At 39.2% G+C, this 26,427-nt stretch overlaps 1 protein-coding gene across 2 annotated transcripts in view; it reads left to right on the top strand.

Annotated features, from left to right (window-relative positions):
- Positions 1 to 26,427, top strand: part of rarab (retinoic acid receptor, alpha b) — a 95,054-nt gene that overhangs the window by 39,094 nt on the left and 29,533 nt on the right. For both annotated transcript variants that reach the window (XM_079455696.1, XM_079455695.1), the window contains exon 2: positions 6,458 to 7,168. In XM_079455696.1, the coding sequence (XP_079311822.1) occupies positions 6,949 to 7,168 (220 nt within the window). In that variant the 5' untranslated portion in view covers positions 6,458 to 6,948. The remainder of the gene's footprint in view (positions 1 to 6,457; positions 7,169 to 26,427) is intronic.

The following is a 26,427-nucleotide window of genomic DNA, read 5'->3' as shown; positions in this document are numbered from 1 at the left end:
TTATAGTTTGGATAGTTAGACTTTCATTAATCCAGTAAATATTTAGCGCAACAATAGGTGCTGTGGAATTCAGGACACATTCTTATCTTTGATGGATGCTATTATTCTTCTGACCACCCGCAGATAAACACACTCAGGGGGGGCATCGACCGTCAGGTCTGTAACCTTTTCTAAAATACCAGGTGTGTGTGTTTGTGCTTGTGTGTACTCATATGGCAAGGAGCCATCCTTGAGGACCACTTGTCAGATAATAATATAGGATTGTACCGGTGGTACGTCTGCTCTATATGTGTAGTCATCTAGATTAGAAAAAAATGCTTTAATACAAGAAAAAATCTGTCATCATGTACTCACCCTCAAGTAGTTCCAAACCTGTATAATTTCCTTTGTAGTCAAAGGTTCCCCAGAACGGTTTGATTTTCTTCAAAATATCTTATTTTGTGTTTGACAGAACATACAAAAATACAATATCTTTTTCTACTATTGTATTCAATGGTGCCCCAGAAATCTCAGTTGCTATCATTCATCCAAATATCTTTCTTTGTGTTGAGCCAAACAAAGACAATCCCTTTAAATTTAATCTAAGCATAAAAATATGTTTTTTTATTTCATCACTTATATTTTGGTGAAACATCGGTATAGAGCATCATAACCCTACAAAATGTACCATCTTACCCCTACAATGGCTGTACTACGATCAGATGACAATACCCTGTGATAAGTACTTTGATAAATGCCTAAATTCCACGGTACTGGCATTTCAGTGGTATTCCAAGGTTCTTTATTATGATTTTGGTGGGACCATGTACAAATCAAAAATAAAATAGGTGTTGCATGTTGATAGTAAAAAACACTCTGGACATTAAGGTCCCGTCAAATTGTACATTCTTAAAAATATTGGGTTATTTCAATCCAGCATTGGGTCAAAAATGGAAAACCCAACCGTTGAGTTAAATTAACCCAGAAAATATAAATTTGACCAAGCATTTGGGTAAATACCAATTTTAAGCCAATGCTAGGTAACCCAACCATTTTAAGAGTGTATGCAATAAATCCACAGTATATACAGGGATTCAAAAATCGAATGCAACAGCACAATTTCTGTGGCCGAGTTGAAAGGCTTTGGAGGAACAGTGATCATGTATGTATTTATAGAGTGTGCATGCTAGCGTGGCTTTCTTCCTGTATAATTAAAATGCTCCCTCGGCGTGTTCTATACGCATGATGTACACGTCCATTTAGCTCTCTCTTCCTCATAAAGGTGATGGTGTGCTCGTTTAGTGGATAGATTTATTACCTCAGTTCATCTCATACCTATAGTAATGATTTTTGAAAATTATTCTCCCTCTCTCTCTCTGCCTCCATCTCTCCCACTTGTCTCCTTTACCACATGTCTGCAGTCTCAATTCATTTCCCTTCATTTCATTTGGCTGTCTTAATGGAAGAGGGGAAGGGGAAATGGAGCCCATTACTGGGCTATGGACTTTCATCATCTCTCTCTCTTGCCTTGTCTGTCCCTCTCTCTCCCACCTCTCTCCCATGGGCCTCTAATGGCTAATGCTAATGAACAGAGACATCCTTAACAAAAAGACATTGAAACAAAAAACAACCCTCTATTTCAGAGAGGAAATTGTGTTTTACGGTTCTCCTATTTCTTTTCTTTTTTTTCACTCCCCCACTGTCTGAGTGCGTGTAAATGTGTGTGTGTGTGTGTGTGTGTGTGTGTGTCTTGCGAGCACTTTATTTCAGAGTGTAATTCTTGCAGACACGGCCATGCCAAGTGCAATGCATTGACCTCTGGCCTTGAACACAAATGCTAATCAATAAGTCCAGCAGTCCAAGTCCAAGAAGTCCTATGGGATGATATTCAAAACCCCCTCTGTTCATGGTCTAGACAGCGGTCAAGCCCCTTTAGAAATCATCTTTATTCTACACTTCTGACTCAACACCATCACCTACCCCTCAAAGCATGTCAGGATGGTTGGCAGGGCCTCATTTTCCATCTATATTTATGTACTTTGCTCTTTTCCTGCATTTGTCTATACACTCTTTCCTTTAAAAGGTTGCCAGATCCTCTTACCTTCACATCTAATGTGTGGTCTCTTTCCAAAGGTTTTGGCTTGACGTTGTTCACAGCACACTAAAAGTTCCCAGAGGAGCGTTCTGACGGAAAAAGTGTCATATTCCTATATTGTGCTTCACCTTGCATGTGCTCGCACATTTCCTCTGTCTGGCTTTCTTCAGTGGCGCTGGTTTTCTTCAGTGGTTGTGGTATGTTTGTAGCAAGGCAGCAGTTGGCCCAGCTGCCAAACGTCATTACGTGTCCATGCAATCGACGTCAATGGGGTTGTTTTTGGGGTTATCAACATTCTTCAAAATATATGATTTTGTCCTCTGCAGAAGAAAGAATGTTTTGAGGGCGACTAAATCATTTCCATTTTTGTGTGACCTTCCATTTGACATTCAAGGCTACTGCTAGATTCTTTCTTAATGGGTTATATCTTAATGGGATAGTTCCCAAAATGAAAATTCTGTCATCATTTACTCGCCCTCTTGTCATTTTAAACAATTTAAACTTTTTATCTTCTGCAGAAAACTAAAAAAGATATTTTGAAGAATGTTGGTAAACAAAAGCTGCCCATTCCCTACTATTTTATGGACAGAAAACCAATGCAAGTTAACGTTCTGTTACCAACATTCTTAAAAATATCTTCTTCTGTGTTCTGCAGAAGATAAAAAGCCATACAGGTTTAATTACATGAGTTAACAATGACAGAATTATTATTTTTTCTGGGGTGAACTCTCCTTTTAAATAGGTGTGTTTATAAATTAATTTCGTACCATGACACATGTCTTGTTTCATTACAGCAAACCTGATGTCATTGTACTGCATAGGTGTAATATGCACATATCTTTGAGACATGAGATCTAATAAAAGGCTTCAATTAAAACTCCCCATAGGCAACTTTGCTCATGTTTACAGGTCATTAAGTCGAAGAAGATCTATTAGCGAGAGACTATTTCTGGTTCTAATTCACATCACACATTGCATATGTTTTTCCTGATAAATTATGTTACAAGGTTATAGTTTGACATGGTAATATACAATACATACGGTTGACAATTGTAAATATGTGTAAATATGTGAGATATGATCAGGCAATGATAAAAAGTGAAAGGAAGACTGAAGTATGTGCGTGAGCTTTTAAAGCACATCTGCATGTGTCTCCTAGTTATGCTAAAATGGCAAAGGTCATTTCTTTTGAATCTTAGGTCACAAACCCTGGCCATTTGTTATTGCGCATTTCCCCCATTCTACCAAATGCTCTGTTCTCTCACACACAAACACTCTGTATTCTCATCATAGCCCTTAAGATATGTCATTTTTTCTCATCTTTTCTTCACGGTTTATGAAACCACTAAGTAACATTCAGGTCTGTTTTAAGCATTTACATGACACACCATGTGTGCTGTCCACAGCCATTCAACAGAATATTTTCACACACATGTCAGCGTGAGTAAGTGCTAAAACATTTGTACGTTGAGATTATGAAATCAATCTGTTGATCAGTATGCAGGAGATAATTGTCATTATTTATCTGTTTGTTTATTCTGTGCATCGTCATTGAATTGTGGTTGCCGTTACATGATAGGGCATCATATATAGTATAGAGGGAAAAGTTTTAAAAATGTATTTATGTAAAATGTATTTTCTCTGGACTTTCTATTATGTTGAAAATGCTAATGTTTTAAATGGTCAAAGGTGTCCAGCTTTGGAAAAATAGTCCTCTTTGTTCCTATTATTAAAAATAGATTTTAAGAAACGTTTAGTGAAAAATAACACATTACACATATTTTAAGTTTACTAAGTCAAGACCCAGGAGAATTGTTACAAAATATGACTGTCTAGAAATGATTGTGTCTGTCACCAAAGCTGTCAAGTATCATGTTTTTAACTGTATATTTACGTGTGCGTATGTGTGTCCGTGTGTTTTTTTTCTGTCAAAGAAATGGTGATTGTCTTCGTTATTTGTCTGTTTTCGATTAAATCTTTATATCGCAGTTAAAATAACTGTACCCAATAATGATAACTATATCGATAAAGATATAAAGATTCCTGGCTTGAGGTCCTTTGCCGATCCCGTGCCCATCTCTCCACTACGTACTTTCCTGTCTTATGCTTAGGCACTAATGTCACTAAAATATAAAACATATACGTACTTCAAAAATGTCTGCAGTCTTCCATTCAGGCAATAGTTTTGTACCAGTTGCAGAACAGTATTTTACTAAATGCTGGATCTCTCAAATCTCATTGGTCGAATTTCAGTGTTCACATTAGTTGCGTCATACCTGGTGTGACCTGTCTTGACGAAATAAAATTTCAGAGCTTTAGTAAGTTTATCAACGAACATAACTTAAATTTCAGGCTTTTTCTCACAAGAAGCTATCATATGACTTCAGAAAGCTCCCTCTCCCTCTCCCTCTCCCTCTCCCTCTCCCTCTCCCTCTCCCTCTCCCTCTCCCTCTCCCTCTCCCTCTCCCTCTCCCTCTCCCTCTCCCTCTCTCTCTATCTCTCTCTCTCTCTCTCTCTCTCTCTCTCTCTGTTCCTTTCTCTATCTTTCACACATACACAGCATCGGGTCCTCTAATCTCTCTTTATCACACATTCTCACACCCTCTCTGGCATTGAATTAGTTTGAATTAGTGGGTTCATTGCTATGTAAAGGGGACCTGTGGGGTTTAACCTACTTAGTACGATGTTTAATAATGTATGAGTGAGATTTGAGAGCAGTGTGCAGCACAATAAGGTGTCTTCGCTTGCTTTCCGACTTTGATCTCTCTCTCTCGCTGTCTTTTTCCGCGTTTCTCTCTTTTTTTCTCTCACATGCGTGCGTTCCTGCTTCAAACATCTCCAGCAGAACTCCCATGTTTCCCTGCGTGCCTTTAGGGAGATTCATAATCCGCACTCCATATGGGAGGAAATTTGAATTCGATTTATTTGTGCAGCATTTGGAATCTGTGGTGCAGGCTAGAGAATGGATGGGTAGCGTCGAGCAGAAAGATTGAGGATATAGATACAATAATACAAATGGGATCGACGAAGAGGCATGACAGGCTCGAAGACAGACAGATTTACAGATAGATGGTTGTTTTTCGTACATCGCTGCTCCCTCAGACAGTGTTTTTCTCCTCCTCTTCCTCCTCTTCCTCGTCTGCTTGCAGTTTCAGGTCGTGCTCAGATAGATGATGTTAATGAGGGTTTCTGACAGACGGTTTGTGTGTGAAGATGTTCTCTGCACTCCTGAGGGAACTCTACAGTTAACAAGCTCACTGGGGAAGACCTTGGCAGCATTTTCCCACGCTGTCAGGGTTGGTTCAGCACTCAAGAACAACCACTGAGTGTAATTGTGGTCTTTCCCTTTATCGTTCTAAGTCGACAGTTTGTTTACGCTTGACTTCAGCATGTGAGGCGTGGTTTATTTTAGATGTACTTAATGCCCGGGAGCAAAAATGAAAGAATGCAATTCATGTTCCTACTGTTATTAAGTCCAGCATCTATAATAGTTTGGCATCTGGAGTAAATGACATTATATCATGGGTTTTTATTGGGGAACCGGATATCGACAGAGCAGATTTTGACATTTATTTCCATGTCAGTGTTTTTGTCTTGTTTTCTAGTACAAATATCTAAAAAGCATTTTCATCATAAGCAATCCTAAGGGCCAGATACACTAACAGCTTGTCGCAGCACAAACGGCTCTTTTGGTGTAAAAATCCTACTGTCGGTATTTATTTGAGACATGCAGTGAAAATTGGACACAGCTGTTTTGCGACTGACTTTATTGCATATGCATTTGTTGAAGTTTCCTCTTCAGAGGCAAGTACTTAAATCAATCACACGACACGATTTACTAAGGTTTGGGCCAGTAGTTGTACTGGTATTTGGCTTTATTTAATTTAGGTAAAAGTGCTATAAACGACAGCTTGTTAAATAATGCGATATACATTAAAATATATAAAAAAACTGAAACCATCATTTTCTTTCTGATTAGTGACCATCTTCTACACGTATCTGCTATCTGCATCAGCCTAAAACCAATGCAATAATGCACATGTGCAATATTACGATAATTTCATATATTGTGTATAATGTGTAGCCATGTTATGTTTATGATTAAAACAAGTCAAAAGTCTTGGGTCAATTTTTTTATATTTCTACTAGAAAATGCGATAAAGTACTAAGTATATTTGAAGAGTTTGGTTCCAAAATTATAATTTATTGTGTTTTATTGTGTTAGTTAGCTGTATTTTTAGAGTTATTATGGCTAAAATAAAGAACAACTGCAGTTTGATTTATATAAATTGGACTGCACAAAAAAGATACATGATTTTTTTTCATGTATTTTTTCATGATTTTTTAAATTATTTACTTACATTCTCTTTCTGTCTTTCGTAGGTCAAGGAGTTTGCTGTTTTGGATTGACTCATTGTGACAGGTTTGACCCGAAAGCATTTTGTGACCTCTGAAGCACCCCTTCTCCATTCTTCTTGCATTGCATCGTCCTAAAACCAAGTTAATCAGACTTTGACTGCTAAGACACAGCCTCTGCAAACTTCTGGGTCAAACTTCTGGCTGCAATTTCAGTCTTCATTGAAGAAAATCGACAAACAGTGCTGGAATTCACAACATCTCACTCAAATACTTTGGGATTTCATCCAGAAAGTTACATAACACCAAAACGGAGACTCGTATACCTGTGAGCTGTCACTCTGGTCCAATGGCGTCATAACCATTCCACACCCTAGACAGGCAATTATTAACCAATTCCTCTTCCTCACAGTCACACACACCCACTATAACAGGCAACCGCAGGGACAGTCGGTTACAAGACTCTCCTGGTGGGATTACCAAAGCAGCACATGATGGGAAAGTGAGAATCGGCCATCATGGATAACCGCCACAGAGGTCTGGGACTCAGTATTGTTTCTGAGCGTGCCATGTCTGGAAACGGCAACCCCTGTCCAAGCCCCGGAGGGCTGGGCACACCTCTAGGGGGATTCCCCATGCCCCACTACCCTTACTTCTTTTCTCATGTGTTAGGTGGGCTTTCCCCTCCAGCCTTCCCAGGACTTCCTGTCAGTGGATATAGCACTCCATCTCCTGCAAGTGAGTATCTGTGACTTCCTGTATTTATAAGGGGTAACATGCATCTGCTGTTTGTTACCGTGGTAGATGCATTTACATGTGACATATGAAGCTTCATTTCCATACAAGCACGATGGAATGATTTAAAATCTCCCTCCTTGAGTCTGGCTTTTATAGCTCCATAAAGAATGGTCTGTGTGGTCATATTCCTATAAATGTATATGAGATATATATAAAATCAATATGCAACTACAATTGGTGATTGTTTATAGTAATCTCTGTAAAGTTTTGTTTTTTGCTCGTGTGAAGGTCAGGCCCACAGATTTGACTGATGTTACTCTAGGCTCTGCTCAGCTAACATGCATTGAGTTTGCTCACAACCTGTATACATGATCGCTGCTGTTTCGTGAGGCCTATTGCCTTGATGTGTCAGATCTCATTGGTTTATTCAGCTTATCACTAGTATCTGTTGTTTGGCCTATTCTACACTTGAGGTGCAGAAACCACTGGAATGTTCCTGGGCAAAACGAGATGCTATGCTGCCCACGGTGCCTGGGGTTATGGACGTCCTTACGTGAACTTGAACTGTGTGTGTTTGCTTGTGTCTGTTTGTGCATGAGTTTAGCATGTGAGTACTTGATGGTTTCTGAATGAAACATCATAACAGATGGTAGCGTAAGCATGGGTTCCTCTTAGCTGTTGTGATATATATATATAAATATCTAGTATTAGGACTGTGCAGGTAAATTTGTGAATGTTTTGGCCTGTTTACAGTATTAGTGTGTTTGCTCTGCAATGATTTATCAAGGTGTTTTTTTAAAACCATGATTTCAGGGCCCAGTTGCATAAACGTGGGCGCTAAGCAAATTGATTGACTAGCAATCTTACTTTTCATATTTCAATTAGCCCAATCTACCTTTTTGTGTAACTGATTTAGAGAAGAAAAAAATGAGATGACTAAATTGTAAGACAATTCTTAGCAGTTTATGCAACCAGCTAGTGGTGTCAAAATATCCAGGTATTATTGACAGTAATTGTGATATTAAAAACAATGATTATCCAATTTTTCAGCACCTGCATTAAGTTTTGCCAGAAGAGCCGCAGACTTTTTCACATCACTACACACAATATTTTGAGCATGATTCATTGGCCAAAATAAACAAAGCACAAAATTATAAAACTTAACCATGAATTTAACTTAAAAATGAATCACATTATTTAATTATTTTTACAGTTTTTTTAAATGTATTTATATTTTTACGGTTTATAATATTTATTTATAAAACTAGAACTTTTACAAAAAAAAATTTGTGACAGCCCTTATTTCAAGAACATCCTTTTTTATGAAACCAACACAAATCATAGTGTAGTTAAAAAAATCAAGTAAAACATTCCTCAATGTTTTTCTAAAAGAATAAAAAGAAAAATAATTTTTGTATTAAATTGTATTTATTATTAATAATATTTTTAGTAATTTTTATGAATGTATACATTTTGTTATGTTTATATGAACCAGTATAACAAAACATAGCAATTAACAGCGGTTAATATCTTGTATTATTTTTGCTTTTGAATATACGAAACATGCCAAGCAAACTTCCATAAGTATAAATCATCCTGTCCTGACCATTATTTGAGTAAAGTAGTTTGATGGACTAAAAGTTGTAACTTTACATTTTTACCTGCAGAGAGAAACAAGAAGTTTCAGAGCACATACCCTCTCTGTTGTTTAGTGATCTGAGAGAAATTTCTGTCCACTTTGCACACTTCAAATGACTGTATGTAATGTTTTGACTCCGTGGGTGCTAGTGCATCTTGAATCAGCAACCGCTGCAGCGACTGCTGCCAAATGCTACTGGCGGAGAGGCTTTGGCTCTCAGTCAGCGACGGCTCCCTCCTGGGCCCGGAGCTACTAATGTGCCTCTCTGCATAGCGCTATATGACAAACAACCCTCTGAAGTTCACAGGGGATAATTATTACCCGGCCCCTGTCGACTTGCGGAAAGACTCTGCAAGCTGTCGAGCGAGAAAAGGCGCACAGCAAAATTTGGTACCCCATGTGAGAAAAGAAGTCGTGATGTTGGAACATTATTATTTTGCTTCCCGAGGATGATGCAAAAGTTTGCATGGGATTACCTCCGATAAACCTATTAGTCAAGGAGACTGTATCGCCATAAATCCCAAATAATTTTCTGTTGCTTTTGCTGTAGGCGGTGTATTTGCATGAAGTCCAAATGAGAGAACATTGATGAATAGGGTGCAGAGCATTTATTTTTTCTACTCTGAAAGCATTGAGCTCGCATTCCACATGAGTGGTGAGAGATATGGAATATGGATAGATATGGAGGTGCCTGTTATTCTAGAGATTGCCCAACTTGGTTTGCTCTCGACTTGAGCAGGCACTAGAAGGGTTCCCCAGGGTGTTCCTTGTCACTTGCTGGGCTGTAATGAAGTGTCAACTGGCAGGCATAGAATTCAGCCAGCTGGAAGGCAGGGTGATTATGTGGGCTCAGTGGAGTTATGCAGACCTTTACCTCCGGTGTGGACTTCTTAGTTAGGATGAATTATGAGTGTTTCAGTGTGGTTTCATAGAAGGCAGCGGGAAGGAGAACAAATGTTCTCCTAATAAAGATTGAAAGCTAGTCTTATTCTTGTTTTGTATGCACAAAGTATATTGTACCGTAAGATTAACTTAGAAAACACAGCTTGCAAATCTTTTAAAAATTGTGAGAATATGTCTCAATTCAATCTAATTGTGAGTCATTGGTCTTTAAGAGTGCACAAACTATAGTAAGTGATCCAAGCCACATTTTAGTAGAGGTAATCGGTAGAAGAAATCATTCGACCTGTGTCTATTAATATTTTAAACATTAAGATGTAACAAATTGTCTTGCTATTTGAATGATTTTATTGTTTATTGTGTGTTGCATATTGTGTGTTGTATTTTGTATATTGTGTTGAATTGCCACTAAAAAACTCAAAATTGTGCATCTACTACTAAGGAAGTGAGCGTAGAAGTTTTATACACACCGAATAAGCAACACACGCAGAGAAGAATGTCATAATTGTTACAGCTCATATGCGTGAAGCTTCCATTCAAGTATATTTATGAGTTTTGCAAGGCTCTATAACGTTTCAGTTGGATGTCACTGGTGTCTGCAACCAGAATTCTTTCATCGGTGAATTGGCGAACTACTATTCCGGTAGCTCAACTGGAGCAATTTTAGCATTATAGGTAGACATTTACAATCTCTAAATGATGTTTTATAAACAAGGTTCTGGAGGAACACAAGCATATAATTAACATGGCTGGCTTTCGATAATCAATCAGCCAATCTTAGCATCCACCTAAAAATAGTAAAGACGCCTTACCTTCTTTCCCTATGATCTCTTGCAAACCCCTTCTCCACCGTCTCCTCACCGTACCTCTTCAGCTCAGCATCAGGTGATAGCCCGGGTCAGGGCTCACTCTGGGCCTGGGACCCATTCCATCCCACCTTAATTATCTGTAAGTTGATTTTAGTGTGTTTGCATTTAAGAGGAAGAATATTATACATTTAGCTGAAAAGCTACACTTGCTTGACTATGGAAATTCATAAACAATGCTTTAAAAACGTTAATACCTCATACAGCAATTTAAACCAAATAAAGTGAAGAAAAACTTACACCTAAAAACTCGGTCTTGCATTGAATTGCCCACTGGTGGAGTGTTGAATATACTGTAGCTATTCAACATAAACATCATAAAGCTACATGACATCATGACTATAGCAGAAGTCTTGAGGACATCTGCCCTCCAGGACCGAAGTTAAAGTGATAGTTCACCCAAATTTTTTTATTCTGTCATCATTTACTCACCCTCACATTCACTCGTATGGACACAACCAATGCAAGTTAATAGGCACCATCATTGTTCGGTTAAAATCATTCTTTAAAATATATGTTGTCTTCTGCAAAAGAAATAAAGTCATACATGTTAAAAAAGACAAGAGGGTGAATAAATGATGATTTTTTTTGTGTGAAATATCCCTTTAAATTAGCCTGATCTAAATGATCTGTCACATTATTGTTGGCATGGATTGATGGCTCTTAGCGTTAAAATGAACATGTTAGGATATCCACTAGTTTCTTCAGTTGTCTGTTCTCTCTCTAGTGAACATGAGGCTAATGAAGTGTTACACGGTGAGACCTTCCAGGCATTGTGTTCTGCTGGGGCTTTCATATGTCTTTTAACAAATCTGGGCTGGTGTTTTTTTAAGTATAGCCTTAATCCTTGATAGCTCCATTTCCTCTGATTCAAACTTCTATTCTGCCCTCAGCACCCAAAGCGCCACTTGAGTAAAATATCAAACGCAGTTTAATGCCATAAAGTGGATAGCATTACAGAAACTACCAACAACCCCTGGCTCCTAAAGAAAGAGAAAGACAAGAAATATTTAAAGCAGGTCGACTTTGTTAGGCAGGGAAATGAGGATGAGTTGAATGTATAATTTTTTTATATGTAGCTTCTGCCGTCTCATTGGTGTTTCATAAGCAACAGAGTTAGCTAATGTGAACGCGAGTATTCTTATGCCATCCTAACTTTGCATGATTTTCAGCTGATCTTCAACCTTATGGTGTACTGTTTTGAGTTATTCCTTATTCTTGTCTTGCATGACTAAAGTAAAAGAAAATAAAGTTCTACTGCACAAAACAAGACGGCTGGTAGACTTGACATCATTTCCCCATTAGGACAATGTTTCCCATAGTAGAACATGCTCCCAGATTAGCATTTCTATTAGCCAATTAAGTTTTAGATATGGGGTAAGGGACGTGAGCAAAAAAATGGCAACAATGTGGAAAGAATATTTAACACAGAAGATAAACAAATATACGTATACCTAAACATCAAGAGAACAGCTGTTTATAACAAACAGAGACTTTACTGCAGGGGCTCTTGTCAAAGCGCCGGGTCAAAAGTAAATCGCAACGCGCACTTCATTTATTTAATAGATGCAGACGCGTGTTGAATTAGCACTTAAAGACATTAACAACAGCTTTAAACAGCGGTACAAGTGAAGAAATACATAAAAAGCTTAATCTACTACACGCAGCACATCGGAATAGAGAGTGAGATCACAAGCGCCTGTTTGCTCCCGCTCTGTGTTTGAGCTGCCCATCACGCGCCTGAGTTACATCCCCCAATCAGAAATAAACAATCATTCATACAACTAGATTCAAATTGCACATTGGCTGAGATGTATTCTGTATTTATGGATCATGTATTAAACATTTGAAATTGTAATTTAAAATGTAAAATGACCGGGGTCTCTTCAAGTACCACTAGTGGACGTGTGCCACAGTTTGAGAACCACTGCTCTAGATGAAGGAAGTCATACAGTGTCCGAAAAAAGGCTTTTCTTGTCTCTTGACCATTTCCCCAAAACAGCACTTCCCCTGCTACATCCAGATCTGTGAGTTCTTCAGTCTGGTGGTTTGCAGTCCATTGCCAAAACAACACTTGCCTATGCTGCTCCAGCTGTCTGGAACAGGTTTTGATAGATGTCAGGCAGAATTCATTCACTCTCCCCTCGCAGCGTGTGTGCAGCGATGGGCTTGTTGCTGTCAGAGCATCCCTGGTTTCGCTCTGGAAGTGTGAAAATGCTGTCTATCCGCTCTGGCAGGGGCTGCCCAAGTCGTTTAACTTTCGGATGTCATTTGGATTCCCATGTACTCTGAATGAGGAGCAGACCACCAGTGTTTGTCAAGCCAGCTGTTTTTCCTCTTTATCGCAGTGGATATTCTTTATGCTGGTCGTGTGGATGATGGATCTGCATTTGGCAGCCTCCACCTGGGATGCGCCCAGGCTGGGCGTTCAGCCTGCCGGCCTGTCAGGGCGCTATTTATGTCTACTAACCTTCCATCCAGGGCCACCATGTCACTGGTTCATTTGTACTAGGGCTAGGATGTTTTATCACACATCAATTGCTTGTGGCAGAGATTGGAACAATTAGTCTCATGTAGTAATTAACAATAACTTCGGATCTCCAGTGATGCATGATAAATTGCCCACCCCTTGGGATCCAATATGGAATTAGCCATCTACCGATTTGAACTCAAACTACACTCAACTGTGGTGCTGAAGCAGGAGATGCAGGAGCGAATCTAGTCCTTTCCTCCATGACTTTTATTTACTGTGATACATTTATGGCACTGAAAACCAAAAAAGTTGCACCTGTATTTCTGAATCCCGTTGTTGCCGAGAGAATTGTCACTGCTCATTTTCATGTGTCTAATGTGGCAGTCATTCTCTGGATGCCTGGAGCAGCAGATCGAGTTTATGACAATCGTACTGTCACAGCTCATATCTGAGACTGGTACGGTTGTCATTGTTTGAGCAGTCTGATTCTGATGCATTCTGATGTTGTTTACTTGTGTCTGACTCGAACGCTCATCGTATTGATTTCACAGTTCGCCTCTGATCTGCATACGCCCGATCGCTGGTTTGATAGTTGTCAAGGGGGAAAACTCTGTTGCCCACAGACTAAAGTTTGGATACTTTTCACATTTGAGCAGCATCTTTATTATTTTGGTAGACTTTCCCCTAAAGGTTTTTTTTTAGCTCTAGGTATGGCTATAGGTGTTGTGGCTGTTGCTTACAATTCTCTGTAAATTCTCTACAAAAAGACTGGTGCTGTTGTACTTCATTGTGACGTTTTAAGGAATTTTTGCTAACTTTAACCTCGTCAAATTGTGTTGTCAGTGTTTTCACTTCCTATGTTTTTAAAGTTATGAGAGGTCTGGAATATAGTGCATGAAACAATGAACACACCAGTTTAGATCAACATTAGACGGAAAAAAAGACAGAATTTTCATAATTTCTTCAGTCTGAAGCTTTTTACAATGGATTCATGTATAATGAATAATGAAATTAAAGTATGTATGTAGTACGTAGCATGAGCATCTTTGCTCAATGAGACCACCTTAGACCCGCTCCTCCTCTATTATGACTGAAGTCTACAATCTTCAACCAATCATTTCACTATGCTTTTAAAAGGACATTACTCTCAATATGAAGGATATCAAGTATTTTCACAGAATGTTCTTTACATTATGTAGAATGATTTTCTGTAGAAAAAGAAGACTTGCATATTGCACGAAATCACCATAATTCTATTTAATAATAACCACAAATGTACGTCCATATACATCAGTACCACTCAACAAATCACAAGTTTTCATCGCTGACAGGAATGTATATGCAATTTCTTTGAACTCTTTGTTTCAGGCCTGTGTCATAGACCGCACAGTCTTACTCACTGTGAAAAGGTGTTACAAGTAGCAACAGCGGAACGTCTCATGAGCGTGTGTGGGATGTTATCTGTTCATCACAGAATGTAGTGCATCCTCAGGCTGGTCGTCATTACCATCTGATGAGTCATTGGCTCTTACTAAATGCCATATGCAGCTCGCGTGTAGCGCATCTCACGTTGGCTCAGGCAGCATCAACTAATCCCAGTGTCTGTACGACGTGCAGCGGGGGGCAACCAGACAGGGTGGTGACCGTGCAGCCTACAGGCATCTTAAATCACCATGGGTCAGGCGGCCTTTCAGAGAAGAATCTCCCCTTTTGGGTCTTGAATTTCTTGCATTCTCGCTCTGTTTTTCTGTGCTTTCTGGGACAAATCTTTCTGACAAAATGACAGCACCCTTTCCGACGCAAGTGTTTGTATGAATATTTCTCCAGGAGGTTTGGACACTCATTTTTAAGGACTGATAAGCTGAAGAGGAACTGGATGTATAATTACAGCCATTATACTGAGATATTTTAAACGAAGCCTTGGTGATAATCTTAACGAATTCCAACAACCTTAAACAGTCATGTACTCATTGTCGCCTTTATGATGAAGGCCGTTTTAGTTGAGGTGTGGAAAGGCACTGAGGTTCCCTTGAGGAGAGCAAGCTTTTAGCATGCTTTTTAGAGGCCGCGGGGTGATACTGTTAAAAGTACGGCGCTCACAGGTCGCTAAAAGCCTGTTAAAGAAACTGCTTTTATTGCTGCTATTCTGATCCCGCACTTGCTGGCTCGACCTTCGTAAATCCTTGTATTGGAAATGAGGGCAAGCAAAAGCATTAGGCATTAAAAGCGAGGGATGTGTGCGAAGGAAGGTTTGTGTATCTGCACACTTACCTTTGGGGTGAGAATCTGGGTAACAACATTGTGAATTACAATCAGTGCAATGTTTTGAGGTAAAATATCACTATACTTTAAAGGTAAAATTGACCTAAAATAAAAATGTATTATTTCATCATTTGACCACCGTCTTGTCATTTCAAACCTGTATAAATTTCTTTCTTCTGCAGAACACAAAAGAAAATATTTTAAACAATGCATGTAACCGAACAATGGCGGTACCCATTGACTTGCATTGTTCTTGTGTCTATACAATGGAAGACAATGGATACCGATGTTCTTCGGTTACAAGCATTCTTCAAAATATTTTCTTTTGTGTTCTGCAGAAGAAAGAAAGTCATATAGGTTTGAAATGACATGAGCGTGGCAAAACATTTTACTCATTACATTTCAGAGGGAAAACAAAACATTGTTCTGTTTTCCTATGGAGTAAGAAAAATAATCGAATTCAAAAGGGAAAAACAAGATTTTTACCCTACAGCCTAAACTTCACACATTCTCCCCAAAAAGATGAAATATTGTTTTAAGGATGTTAAAAAAGCTTTGGTGGAAACCAAATAATGTGTCAAGAGACGTTTAGTTTAGTGAGGCAGTGCATACCAGTGTATTGAATAAATGTCCCAGAAAAAGGCCTACCAGTGAAATGAGTCTTCACACTCCATGCGCTCCAGATCTGACCTGCTCCTTTAACTGAACTGAAATTCACATAAACAGAGTATCCACTGAGATTATTTGGTTTTCGGACTCATCTAAAGGCTTGTGTGTGTGCTTATGTGCTTGAGAGGCTGTTAGAGAGCCCCTCTTCAATAAAACTGTGTTTGCAATCAGATATCAGAAGTCCCATGCATAAAGCATGACACATTAAGTCATGTGGTTTGTGTCTGATCATTTTTCTTTCCTAATATGACATTGAAATAATACATTCGACAAAAAATGTAGTGCAGGGTTTGATGTATCCTTGATAAATGAATGGACTTTGAAAAGTGGGCATTCCAATGCCAGACTTAATGAAAGCATGTTTGCTAAGATTTTGTTAAAACCGTGTAAAAGAAGCATTGTTTTCATATCCAAGTGAGTTTTTCAATATTTGTTATTATCATTTCCTAGCTGTTTTACATGATTTGTTCTCTATGCATACTTGCTTTATTTAGTTCAGAACTCAACTCGGTATGCATGCTTGCATTACGGTTTAAATGTTAACATATATATGGACATCCCCATTTTTTTAACCCATAAATAATTTCACAAGGACATATGGGGTATGTGTTGGCCGTGTTGGCCGTGTTGCCCAACAACAGTGGGGATGTGTTGCTTTTAGTTCAGATTGAGAAACATGGCCTTTCATACAACCCATTAATATTTGCACATACAAACAGCCACACACGTACAGACACACACACACAATGTCCCGTAAATCAGGGCCCCTGGGGGGCGCCTGCTGCAGTTAACTCCTTAAGCAATTTAATAGGCCTATTTGGGGTGTATTTATAGAATGATTTAGCACGTGTTGATTTCCTGCGCTTGTTTACACAATTCTGGCAAACTCAATTCAAGCAAACTTTTATGAGCTCTTAAAGATTTTCAGTAGCTTTCGTTGAGAGAAAAGGAACTGAATTCAAACTTGTATCAGCTGCCTGTGCCACAAAAGAGGATTGTGGCACTGCGAGTTCTTAAAGCCATGCCAAAAACATTACAGCACCAGTTCTCACCCACAGTGTCATAATGAATATCCTTCCTTTTGGGGTTGGTGCATTCAAGTCATTGATGTAAAACAGAGGAAAATTTGAGCAGATTGACTGTTTGGGGTTGTTGTTTGTAGTTCTCAATAAAATAAAATAAAATCTATTTCACAGCTTTGAATTTTCCATTTCTAGCTTCATGAATATTTAAAATGTACCAGGCCGATACAGTTTGTGAAGAATTCCAAACTTTCAACCAGTTTTTATACACACTCAGACAAACAAGTCCTCAAAAGCTTTCCACATGCTTGAGTTTTTTCAGCTGTGATGTTTTAGGTAAATCACAAAAGAAAGTATAAACTGTAACACATTGTGTTTGCTCTTGGTCTGATTTTTCAGACTGAAGAAATTGCAAACATGTGTCATTTTCATGCTCCAAGTCCTGACTGTATTCTGTCCAGAGCTGGATGTTGTGTTCTGGTGTACTGTATAGTCACAGAAGCATATGTTTGTATGTTTGTGTTAAATGAGGGAGGTTACCTCTAAGGCTGCTGTGTGCATTGACAGATGTTCACAATCCAGCTGTGACAGACCCTGTCCTCTCTGGCCTGCTCGAATACACACACACACCCACATCCACACACACACAGGAAATGTAGTTGTGTAGCAGGCAGGATTTCTCTTGAAGCAAATGAGATCATACAGCACAGTTGGTTCTAGTCGTTGACAAAGTGTGAGTTTGGTAACAGAATGTTTTCTGTGTTAACTGTAAGTGCATATTACAAAGTAACATACTTTGTCAAATGTTAACCCGCAGATGATGACCTACCAATTAACCACACCTCACACTTATAATAAACTACACAGTTGTTAGAATGCAATTTTTATATCTTGAAATTAAATGAAAGTAAGAGCTGCATGCCGGCGCTGAGTGAACTTCCAATCTATTAGGCAAACAGATTTAATTTGGTTAATTACTTATTAATGAAAGTTTTAATGCTTCACAATTTCTTATGCATTGCAAAGCAATTTCTAGTTTTGGGAATTGAGAGTGGATTTCAGTGCACACACTTTTAATCAAAGAAATGGACACACCAGACAGTTCTGCTTAAAACATGCAATTAGGTGGGACCGAAAGAGCCCCTGTAAGTGGGTGCGTGCACCTGTGACCACCAAGATTTATTGCTTGTAATTGTAATTGTCAGCTGCCATCAGTAGATGAGAAGAAGCTTTTCCATTATTGGCAGACGTTTATGGTGTATCCGTATTATTTCAGTGCTTCGGCTGCTGGTCATCTGAGTCTGCTGGTCATCTGCTGCCAATTAAAGTTGCAGCCTTCCATTTCATTTGAAAATCTTTGGTGTTATATCCGACAGCTCTTTGTAATAAAATAGAGGGTGCACCTTCCATTGTAACTGCTGCATGTTGATCCGTTCCAGTAGTTGATTCTATGGTTTCAATTGCAATTAACTAAAAGCTTTTGGAGTTATATACTGCATAACAACAATGCATATTTGCGCGTATAACAGCAGCAAATGCAGTGGCTATTTACTGCTCCGTCCTGCGGTTGCCTGCTCCCTTGTACTTTGAGTTTTACTCGCTCCACACGCAGCAGGTGGTTTTGCCTTTACAGGATAAATTTGCTTGCCAAATTGTAGTGTAACCACTTATTACAGAGTTAGCCAGCCGCCATGAGTAAGCGGGTGTACTGTGGCTTTAGGTGCTGTATAAATGAGCTGAAGCACAACGGTAACTAACTGTAATGTAATTCTTGTAATTGAACATAATATTAAAACCAAATTAAGAAATTAGCTTTGATTTATACTTTCTAATGACTTTCAAAGTAAATATTTGTGAACGTATAATCTGTTGAAAGTACGTATTAAAAGAAACATTTGTGATTTCTTGATTTACATGCATTTGGACTTTTGGAGTCTTTTAGAGTCTTGTTGATCATTGTTTCTTTGTGGGAGTGTGTATAAATGTGTCTCCTGTGTTTATTCCTTGTTTGCACCTTTGATGTGCTTGATTTACACCATATGCAGGCCTATCTTGTCCCTCGAAATTTGTTTATCTTCATATTTGTTTATCTTCCATTTGTGTACATTTCTGAGTGTGTGAGGTTGGTGTATGTGTGTGTGCACTGCTGTGTTCCCTTCCTGTGGGCCTCCAGACCAAAGCCTCCTCACAGTGAGAGAATAGACTGGTTTATTGGAGGCCTGTCAGGCTCAGACTGAATTTACTGCCCACAGACAATGTTTATCACTCAACAGAGGGTAATGTGAGCAGAAAGCGGTGGAACAAGAGAGGGAGGGATGGAAATAAAAGACTAGAAGGAGGCGGCAAAGCAGATCCAAAGCCGGGGAGGGCTTTCTGGCCCACTTCTCACTATAGCTCATAAATCTTCAGACCCCATCCTGAGATGTGTGTACTTGCAGAGAAAGTGAGGGAGTAGGACAGAGGAAAGGAGGGAAGGGAAAGGGGAGGAGAAACGGCACAACTCTATAACTTAGGTTATAAGTTAAAGCATTTAATCTTTTTATCTCTCTCTTTTTATCTCTTTATCTGTGGTGTTTGACTCATTGTGTAAGTGGTCTTTTTGGGGGTTTGTGTTATGAATATAGGTTGCTCTGACCTAAATTGTGGCATCATTCTCACGAAAGGTTTGGTTACATGGCCTTGGTGGAAAACTATATTTTTCTATTGTGTTTCATGTCAAATTGGGCATTAAACCATTATAATGAGTAAAAACATACTTTTAAAATGTCATATACAAAAAGTTTATCTGTGATGATATAACGAGAACTGTAAATTTCACCTTTTAAATGAGCTACTATTGACTTTCTAATTTTCCTGTTCGCATGCTGACTTTCATAGTACATCTTGTCGTTGTGTATTGTCATATTAAGTTCTCTGAGTTTCTTGTTGTGTTTATATGTTGTGTTTGAGTGCCTGATGGCTGGTGTGAAACTCTGTGAACCAGAATCCATCCTCTCTCACACCCTCACATTCACACTTTCACACTCCATGCCTCCTGACATTCTACTGTGCCATTGTCGATGTGCCGGCCTGACAGCGCACGAGAAGGGTGTGGGTGTTTCTTGGAGCGTTAGATGTGAACTTACATGCGTACAACAACATGGTGAATTCCATGAAGAAGGACCTGCGGTGTATGTAGGTCATAAAAACAAAACTACTCATTATTTAGTGAGGTCTTTATACACCTATATATACACTATATAGTTATGTATTTTATTATATTGCATTTCTGTCAATAGATCCTTAAAAAATGACACTCTGGAGCATATCTATTATCAAAGATATTAAAGGTCCAATGTCTCCATAATGTACAGCATCTTTGGCAGCTTCATTACCTTTTACTTATTCAATACCTATTTGTGTTACCTCTTACTCACTTACTCTCTCTCTCTCTCGCTGTCTTTCACACTCCCTTCTTATTTCTCTCTCCTGGCCGTAGGGTTCCCTATCCACTAAGGTGCTGAATAATTAATGGCGGCAGGCTGGGTTGATTAAAACAACACATCAGTCTGACCTCATTTAGTAAAGGCATGACTCAATGACAGGAAACAGCAGTGTCCTCTTAATGACGGATTACTCCTGACTGTGTGTGCTACTGTACAGGTATTAGCAATTTATACACAGACAAATGCACAGTAATCATGAACTGTAAGTAATACAGTACACATACTCTTTAAAAGAATCAACACATTTAAACTCTTGCTGAAATGTTTAGGAGCTCGTGTACAAGACAATGTTGAGAAGCTGCTAAGCTAATGTAATTGGTTAATGAATTACATCAAGTGGAAAAAGGAATGGAAACAAATGTTTATTTTGGGCAAATTCTTTTTTACAATATTGAGAATTTGTGTAGTGAAAGGAAATTTCATTTAGAACTTCCGAACAAGTTCCTTTATACATATTACTAAAAGTTTTAAGCCAGGAGATTTTTATCAGTATTGTTTGTGTGTTTTATGTCTTAAAGTACTGAGATGTTTTTGTGACATTTCTGCGAGAGCATATATAACTTTAATGTCTTTGGTTTAGATACAGATTGAAAATGCACATTATATGGGTAGCTGACAAATATACCGTAAATGTGTCTTAGAGTGTGACAGCAAAAATGAACCATGAAGATAAATCTCTCTTATGCTATTTGCTGTAATAAATATGAAATTGATCAAAAATGAAATATTATCAAAAGTTTGTTTTCAAACATTTTGCTGTGTCATACCATAGGACATGTGTACGGTATATTTGTCAGCTACCCAAATATATATATACACACACACACAAATAAGAATTTTGACATTTTTGCCTAGATAAATTTGTACTGGTGTGCCTAGTAAATTCGAGTATATCTTGAAGGAAGAACTGTGCGGTATTTTCATTTTTTGCTTTTATGAACATGCAATAACACACTGATGCAGTGACTTATGGATGAAGTCACAAAGACCCTCCTATATGAGACGGATGTTACTTCCAGGTGTATAAGCAATGTGTCTCCGCTGACCACTTGTAATGGGATTTCCCATGATGGATTTTAATACCAGGTGTAAAAAGGCCTTTGATTTATGCCTTCGTTTTTTTCTGCTGGCATAGATTCAGAGAATTTATACGTGAAGAAATCTGTTCTGTTGAAGAATGTAATGTTATCTTGATTATGCAACAATTTTGTTTAAGAGGGAATGACCGCCCGGTAATCTTCCTGCCAACCCTTATGCCATCATGTCTGTATCAATCAGGTCTCAGTTCAGCAGCTTTCTGGAATGCTCTAAAAAGAAATTATTGAAAAGGCTGGCGGTGAGGCAGGGAGATGAATAAGCTGCCTTATTCGTCTACTCCAAAAGGAAAAGTTAATTTGCTAATCCTTTGTGGCACATGGAGCAGAGAGTTCCTTTTCGCTAATTGTGTCCGAGAGATGCTATTGGCTTTTCTGCTTTGATTTTGTACCCAGCCCTGTGGTCGCTGACAACTGCTGTTCTTTCTTCTGTGAGGGGAGGGTAATTGGGACAATTACCAATTGCTAAGGTTAAACTGTTAATGGTTGCAGTTTAAAGGTAATGCTTGAAGCTGGTGTGACGTGTGAGCCTAACTAACATTCTGTTGTAAGGACACCTGGACAACCAAACCTTATGTAGTTATTTCAGTTAAAGGTGATTGGATATCTAAGAATGGATCTAAGAATATTTAAATAAGTATGTTTATCTATGACCAAAAAACTGTATCAATGGCTTAGGTTATCACTGTTCTCATTTATAGACATTTCGTTTTTTTTGAATGATTTTAACTTTTTAAATTAAAGTTGTATTTTACAGCTCCAATGAGGTCCAAATTGTAAGATCACATAATTACCGAAACAATCCCACTCATGTTTACTTATGAATGGAATGTGTCATTTCTTGGAACTCTTTTGTGGTTGCTCTGTATCACATCAAGTCATTTTGAAAACATAGGCTACATGGCCAGCTGTTTTGAAGAATGATATAGTTTCGTTATATAGTTTTCTCATCGGTTTTCCCTGAAGACTGTTTACTTTAAAAAGTACTACCCTGTGTATTGATGGATTGAGCAAACTTTGAAATGGTGTTTTTGTGCTGAGCATATACTGTAGTGTTAAGAGTGAAGTTTATTGTGAGTTAAAAGATATGTGAACCCTTGAAACTAGAGGGAAGATGGAAAGGGGCCGGTGCATGCATTCGCTGAGCTCAGCTCTTTTGAACTCATTGCTTTTGGCTTGAAGACAAACTGAAAATGGTGTATTGACATTTACAGGAACGTTTCGCTTCTGGCATGAAGGGTGTAGATCACGTAGAATGAGAGAGCGTTAATGTTGTGTCTTTGTGCATGTGTCTTATTCCATGTATAATTGCAAGATTGTTGAACCCAAACAGAATGTTTAATTAGAAGGTTTTTGGGAGGATCGCTGCTAGTGCGTTCAATGCAGTGTTTTGTTTTCCTCTTTTGATCAGGAAATCTTGATCAGAAATATCTCTCTAATAGCATCACACAGATTCATTCAGGAAAAGCCCCTGGTTCTTTCACTTTCGATTTTTCCATATATCACACAATGCAAATAACGGTACATAACAAAACAATAATAGCAGTGGAGTATGATCCTCCCAAGATGGCGGCGCCACTGCAACATGCAACATAGGCCGTGACATCAGCTTCACATTCTCTATATTCCCTATTCGGGACATTTTGATATGGGAATTGGAGGGCAAATCTATTTTTATTGATTGTGCCAACAATACTTGTTTAATCATTGTCCTAGACTGTTTTGGAATGTCAATAAGAAGTACATCATCAACTGACATATTCTCCAGTCAAACTTTCATTTCTCTGGGCTCTGCTATTACAAATATGTGGAAAGGCTTTTGGAGTGACAGTCTGGTTGTTTTCTCAGACTGGAGTTTGGAGACGGGAAGTGCAGTGGCTCTCGGAATGAGGGACCAGAGTGGCTGGCCAATTGGACCGGGGGTCAGTGTGTTTGTTCCTGTTCACGCAACCCCCCCAACCCCACATGGGTCTGCAGCTGCTCGGGGGAATTAGGGGGAATCCCAACCTTACTAATAGTCTAAACTGCAGACCAAGAGATGCATGTGCAGGAATAGAAAAGGACCAATATAGAATGTGATTAAAGCCAAGAATATGCAAGAAAGTCATTGAAAATATAAAAAACTTTTAATCTTAAACATGCAAGTAACCTCCAAAAGTCAAAATATCATTTTAATATAAATATTTATTTTATTAATTTAATATTTTGACTGGACAGAACCAGACAGCTCTGTGGGCAGCTCCCTTGCTCCCCGCATCTGATAAATTCTCTTCCAGTGGTTTCACATTGAGACATAATAAATTATCTCAAATTTTGTGTTATCACATGGGAAGGGTTTTGAAACAAGGTAGGGGACATTGTGTGTCTAGGTTCTTTCCAAATAATGCAAAACAGCATCATTCGTTTGAAAGCAGAAGTGAGTTATTCCTTTAAAGGAGGACCCAGATGTGAGAGCTGGACTGTTGATGAAGGGGGGCTGGTTCCAGATGGTCCACCCGGGTCTGGTTAAATATTATCAGTCCACTGGCTTCCCCCACTGCCTCCATGAGCCTGTAATCCATCGTAACTACCCAACCCTCTTTCATCTTTCTCCTTCCCTTTTCCACTTCTCATTTCCCTCAGAGGAGTGGATTATAGGAGGTGTTTCTTGTTCTGCATGCAAGAAGCACAGTTAAACAAAAAGGAAAGGAGAAACGGGGAGTGACAGAGAGAGAGAGAGCTCTTTATATCACACTGCCAAAAGCAGATGTATAAATACTAGGTATAAACTTTAACAGTTTTGACAAATTGTGAACCTATCATACCTAATGCATTAAACTTTAAAATTCTGTTTGTGTGTGTTTATGTTGTGTTTAGCTTGTTATATTCATACACTGACAATAAATTGCGTAACCTGACTTTGATCCAAAGCATCTAATTATACATTTATTCTATATTGTATCTTCTGTTCCCTGATTATGGAACCTGTGACCTTGGCATCATTACTGCCTTGAATATCTTAATATATTACATGATAAGCATTTTTGGCAAACTAGTTCCCTTCATTTTAAACCCAAACAATTAATCAATATTTTGTGTTCTTGTAGCATAACTAGTAGAGCAAGGCACTTAAGGTCATAAATTCAATCCTGGAAACATGCATACTGATAAAATGTATACCTAGAATGTCTTATAAGTCACTCTGGTAAAAGGGGTCTGTCAGATTCTTAAATGTAAATGTAATGTTTGTAAATGTAAGTTACTTGTGCAATTGTCAGGGAATAAACCTGTTATCTATAGGAGGTGAGCATCACGACCCGGCCAACAGCTTTGCATCCTGCTGTTACCCCTCTTTCCCAACGCAAGTGCACGAGAGAGCCTGAGGAATGCTGTGCCTCCATTGTAATTGTATCAAGGGGAGGGGAACGATGGGTTAATTACCCTCTCAAAGTGGCCAGTGCACTTGGAAAGGAGGGTCAAACAAGTCATAATGGCGCATTTGCCAGGCCATTGTGAGTGCACTGTAGCAAACTGACTGGCTCTTTTTCCGAGTTCAGACTGCTTTAGAGGGCTTTCGCTGATTAAAGGAGGGATTTGCGTTGGCTGCATTCATGGGTCCTTGGCCGGGAGAATCGATATGTCAATAGGCTCCGTATCTATATGCAAAGCAGGGGTTTGGCCAGCACATTTGGGGGTTTTTGATATGCATGGAGCTTAGGCTTAAGCCACTGGCAGTAAAAGCTGTGCATTATCACAAAGGCCGCTTGATGTTCTCATGTGTGTTGATATGGGGTCCTCCACAGGGAGTGGGTCTGCTTTGATAAGATAGAGAGCTTGGTGGCCTGGAAGGCTGGCTCTGGGCCTGGCTTGCCGCGCGGCCTGTGTGACAATTCTGAACTCTTTCTCTCATATCTGGCTTTTGTTTTTGCCTGTGTATACAATGTTCCAAATTCTTCCTGCCTGGGGCCAACTATCACCAAGCAGTCCCACTGGGTTTTTGTATGTGTGTGTGTGTTTGGCTCTATGTGAAAGGGAGTTGGAAGAGAGAGAGTGTCGAGGGTGAGGGTCTTTCCTCTAGGGGGTGTCAAGGTAATAGGCCTGTTTAGAGAGCAGACCCCTATTTGTCTCTCGCCCCTCTCCCTGATGTGGTCCCTGTAGCCAGGAGCAGAGATGATGGGGGCTTCCTTTCATGCCATTACCATCCACAGAAGATGGAGTGTTGCAGGGACACTGGTCGGGGTCAACAGACCTCCCCCACCCGCACGCTGCTCCTCCTCACTCTTGGACTCTTTGAAATGGTGATGATGATGGGGTGACCCCCGCTGCCCCCCTGTGCGACTCCCTCAATGAGGCTTGGGTTTGGTAGATCATTCCACTGCCCCCTCTTTTCCCTCTCCAGAGCTCCACAGCAACCGCTGCCCCGGTCTCAGCAGCATTTGTCATGTCCAGACCCTGCAAGCTGCACCTCTATGGGGCTTTTGTTCCCCAACCTGCTGGCTAAGCAGGGGATTTCAGATGGACCATTAACATTTGAACCAACACGCCACATTTCCCTATTACACAGAATCTGCGCTTGGGCCATTGCTAGAGAAAAGAAAGAACATTTATCATTTTGGTCACTACACATCTTAGCGGTAAAGGACCTGCGGCAACACGTTAAGAGCTTGGCTATTAAGGAGAATTTTTTAAATGATGGGTTAGATGATAGCGGTAATCATACATAGTAGACATTTATAAAGCACACTTACTGCATGTAGGTTTATAGATGTAATACAAAATAGTCATTTGTGATATTGAACTGTTCATCTGTTGGCTGGGACACAAGGGTTCAGAAGGTCAATAGGCCATTATGATGCATAGCCAGGGGACA

Source organism: Barbatula barbatula (assembly GCF_947034865.1).
Source record: "Barbatula barbatula genome assembly, chromosome: 5".
Taxonomy (NCBI): Eukaryota; Metazoa; Chordata; class Actinopteri; order Cypriniformes; family Nemacheilidae; genus Barbatula; species Barbatula barbatula.
Note: the sequence above shows the minus strand (reverse complement) of the source record. Positions and strands in the feature narration are given on the sequence as shown.